We start from the raw sequence: 4,493 nt of genomic DNA on the forward strand, positions 1-4,493 counted from the left end.
ATAAATACTTAAATGAATATGAAGCCCAAGTGGGAGATTGTTAGAAATTTTATTTCTAATAATTATTATAGGCTACATATATTATTTGTAGTATTTATATTTTATTTACATTTATATGGGCTCAATAAAAGTGATCTAATTTTAGTGAGCCTTTACACCGTCAACAGGAAAAACTGATATGGGCCCAAATAAGTTGAATCCAGATTTGGTCCGTTAGGGGTTAATGGGAACCCTAATAGGTTTAAAATCGTAAAGATGATCATGGTCTCCAATATGTCAAATCAGAAACACACGTCTCTCTGTCTCCCCATCAAAAGAGTAACATCAAGTCCTGTTAAAGAATCTAGTGATTTGGCTGAGGTAAATCATTACACCAAAAGACTATTCCGCTGCAACTTTTGATCAACGTCAATAGATACAGGTATGTGTTAAAATACCCTTAACACTGTAATCTGAGACAACAGTTCTTAATATTAATTAATGAAAAATTTCTATTTGCCTTAAGAAATTTATCCTAACAATTTTATCCATTGAAATTCTATGGCACCCTTCAAAATTTAAAGGAATTTAAAACTGTTTTTATTTTTAAAAGAATGTGTGAATAGTTGATGTTTATAGAACAATTTCATTACATTTATTATTTTCTTAAAATTCTTGAAGATATATAGAAATATATATATATATATATATATTACATGAAGCATTTAAATTTATTAAAGCTGTATATTTTTTTAATATATATTATGAGTTAAGATAAATTTGAGAATTTTCATATTTTTATGTAAATTTTGAGAAAAAATTGCATAAAAAATTCAAAAATCCTGCAATATTTTAGTAAATAAGATTTTGTTATGTTTTTTTAAAATTTATTGTGATTTGGTAAGCCATAACGTAATGTATTGATGATGACGTAAGTTCAAACCTCAGCGAAGCCAAATATCCAAACGTGTCTTTATAAACTCACATGCAAGTGTGAGTCAGAAATCAGAATGGACCCAACATAGTATTGGCCTAGCACTCACCAATCTCCATATATATCTAGCTAGATTAGACTCACTAATCCACAACACAACCAACGAAGCTTCAAGTATGACTCCTTTTTACTTGTCCGTCCTAGTTATCATTTTTCTCTTCTCTCTGAAGCTCTTGTTCCAATCAAGAAGATTCAGAAACCTCCCTCCAGGGCCACCTTCTTTCCCCATAATCGGAAACCTCCACCAACTCAAACAACCCCTCCACCGCACATTCCATGCCATATCACTGAAATATGGCCAAGTCTTCTCTCTCTGGTTCGGCTCCCGTTTCGTCGTTGTCGTTTCGTCGTTCCCCGCGGTGCAAGAATGCTTCACCAAAAACGACATCGTCTTGGCGAACCGGCCCCACACTTTCGTGGGCAAGCACCTCGGCTACAACCACACCACCGTTACGCAGTCCAACTACAGCGACCACTGGCGCAACCTCCGCCGCATCATAGCGCTCGATGTTCTCTCAACGCAACGTTTAAACTCCTTCTTGGAAATCCGAAGGGACGAGATCATGAGGCTCGTGCGAAAGCTAGCTCACGACTCACACAACGGCTTTACCAAACTGGAACTTACCTCAAGGTCAATAGTGTTAAACAACTCATACCTCATAACATTTCAAATTAATCTGCTATCAATTATTGTGTTTCAGTTTTTTCATTTTTTTTTCCTTGTCTCTTAATTTTATAATTTATAATAATTATACAAATTATTTTCTTATTCTAGGTTTTCGGAAATGACGTTTAACACTATAGTGAGGATGATATCGGGGAAGAGATACTATGGTGAAGATTGTGATGTGAGTGACTTGGAGGAAGCAAGGCAATTTAGAGAGATGATTAAAGAGTTGGTACCGTTAGTAGGGGCGAATAACCCTAGCGATTTTTTGCCTTTGCTTGGGTGGTTTGATTACGATGGTTTGCAGAAGAGGATAAAGAGGATTAGTAAGAGAACCGATGCGTTCTTACAAGGACTCATTGACGAGCGTCGTAATGCGAAGCACAGTGCTAATACTATGATAGACCATCTCCTAACTCAACAACAATCACAACCTGAATACTACACGGATCAAATCATCAAAGGACTTGTTCTGGTAATTATAATCTTTGCTTTATCGTTGCCTTTTATTTTTACTATATTTAGTGATATTTCGAGGGTTTCGTACATATATATTTTTAAACAATTAATTCAAAAAACTATGGTCATATTTAGTTAATTACTGCAATAGGTATCTGGTCTTGTTAGCTACATGTATATTTATTACAGTGAGGTAGCTAGCTAAGTAGCTAACACCCCCACATTCAAGATTAGGATAAGTCTACGATGTAACTGGAATGCATAAAACAAACAAAATAGTATTGAAAAAGGTAGACAATAATGGAATTGGAGATGGAAGACTTGTCATTCACAACGGGAGCCCCGTGCTTGTGGCCCCGAGAGACCCAGATAATTAACTTGTGAGAGCAGTGGTATAGCGTGGACCCAATATTAGAAATAAAGGAATTGAAAAAAAAAATGTTACATCTACTTTTGGGTGTACGATGGTAAATGAAAGAGAAAAAGTTGGATAAGTGATATGATAAAAATTATATATATATATATAATACAAAGAAAATAAGAGAAACAAATAAAAATAAAATAAGAGCATGAATAAACATTTTAAATTATTATCAAGACTCATCACTTTTATTAATTATTTTTTCATGGATTTGGTTCACGCAATATCCTAAAGTTAACAACTAAAATTTAAAGTAAAAGAATGATCTTCTTATTTGTTGTCTTATATTTTTTCTTTTTGGATTTACAGGTTATGATACTTGCAGGAACAGACACATCATCAGTAACATTAGAATGGGCAATGTCTAATTTATTAAACCATCCACAAATATTGAAGAAGGCAAAAGATGAATTAGACACTCATATTAGACAAAATTGCTTAGTTGATGAACCTGACCTTTCGAAACTCCCCTACCTTCAGAGCATTGTTTATGAGACACTTCGTTTACATCCTGCTGCTCCAATGTTGCTACCCCATTTTTCTTCAGAATATTGCACCATAGGAGAATATAATGTCCCTCAAAACACAATTGTGTTAGTTAATGCTTGGGCTATTCATAGAGATCCCATGTTGTGGAGTGATCCAACACATTTTAAGCCCGAGAGGTTTGAGAAGGAAAGTGAAGCAAGGAAGTTACTTTCATTTGGATTAGGGAGGAGGGCTTGTCCAGGGGCAAACATGGCTCAACGTACAGTGAGCTTAACTCTGGCCTTGTTAATTCAATGTTTTGAGTGGAAACGAACTAGCAAGGAAGAAATTGATATGACTGAAGGAAAAGGGATCACTATGCCAAAAAAGTTTCCCTTAGAAGCTATGTGCCAAGTGTGTCAATCACCAACAATTAAGGGTATTTTCTAATTTCTAATGCTATTAAAAACACACACCAAACTCTATCAAAAGTCATTACAAGTGGTTCAACAGTTGTACTCTTTAGTCAAGGATCGAGGTTCGAGTTTCAATTTGAGCAGAGTCAAAACTGGAGATATCACTTGAATCTTATAGACCCAACTTGGTGGAAGGAAACAAAATGAAGTTATGGAAGTATGTAGGTTAATCATACTATAAGTAATAGTACTTGTGTTAACAAATGGCTTAAACATTTTTTTTCCTAAAAACATTTTGATTTTTAGTTATCTATATTCTTGTTAATTAGGATGAAATATGTACTAATGCATAAGTTGTTTTCATTTTTCCAAAATTTTCATTCATTTTAAAGTATTAAAGCCACGATGCGTTGATTTTATGATGAAATGAATTATCCAATGTGTTGAACCAAAGATGTTTTGCAATTTCCAGTTCTACATAGTTTATATGATAATAAAAGCAATGAGTTCCATGGACTAACTCTTTGATAAGCACGGTTCGGGAAATATGCATACAAGAGAAGCATATAGAGGTCTATAATTTTTTATCTTGTGTATATTGTCCTTAACATACGCATAATTTTAACAAGTAAAAAGGAACATATAACAACATTTGCATCTTTGTATAAACATTCAGCCAGCGTCCAACACGCATGGACTACTGTCTTCGTCCAAAACGTTGAGCAAGTCCAACACTCACTCTTTTATGAAATAACGTTTTCGCGTCCTTAAAAGAATCAAAACCCTATTCGAAAACTTAAAAGCTATCGTTATCAACCTGCTCAAGTTATAAATTCCATATATGTTTTATTTCCTTTTTTTAAAAAAAAAAAAAGAGTAGAGTAGATCAAAGAAAGTGTAGTCCCCTAATGTATAAATGTAGAGTATATGCTTTATTAATTTTCTATTTGGCTTGCTCTTGTATTGGCAACATTTCAATCATAAGCCCTCATAAAGTTGGGAACGTGCAAATCAACAATATCGTGTGGTGTGAATATAGCCTTTTTTTCTTCCAAAGCTTGGAATAAAGAATTATGGCTTAGTACTTGG

General features: G+C 34.1%; 1 protein-coding gene across 1 annotated transcript; it reads left to right on the forward strand.

Annotated features, from left to right (window-relative positions):
• Positions 1 to 1,003: 1,003 nt before the first annotated feature.
• LOC109792385 (cytochrome P450 81E8) lies at positions 1,004 to 3,778 on the forward strand. The gene is made up of 3 exons (XM_083076773.1): positions 1,004 to 1,604; positions 1,749 to 2,115; positions 2,830 to 3,778. The coding sequence occupies exons 1-3, from the start codon at positions 1,090 to 1,092 to the stop codon at positions 3,436 to 3,438; spliced, it is 1,491 nt and encodes a 496-aa protein (XP_082932899.1). The 5' UTR covers positions 1,004 to 1,089; the 3' UTR covers positions 3,439 to 3,778.
• The last annotated feature ends 715 nt before the right edge of the window (positions 3,779 to 4,493 follow it).

This window comes from Cajanus cajan, chromosome 1 (assembly GCF_000230855.2).
Source record: "Cajanus cajan strain Asha chromosome 1, NIPB_CcT2T_4, whole genome shotgun sequence".
NCBI classification, from domain to species: domain Eukaryota; kingdom Viridiplantae; phylum Streptophyta; class Magnoliopsida; order Fabales; family Fabaceae; genus Cajanus; species Cajanus cajan.

Excerpts from the sequence above, each read along its gene's own strand:
- LOC109792385 (XM_083076773.1), top strand. The coding sequence starts at position 1,090 with ATGACTCCTTTTTACTTGTCCGTCCTAGTTATCATTTTTCTCTTCTCT. Across the intron at positions 1,605-1,748 it reads AAACTGGAACTTACCTCAAG|GTTTTCGGAAATGACGTTTA; the intron begins GTCAATAGTGTT and ends TTCTTATTCTAG. Across the intron at positions 2,116-2,829 it reads TCATCAAAGGACTTGTTCTG|GTTATGATACTTGCAGGAAC; the intron begins GTAATTATAATC and ends TTGGATTTACAG.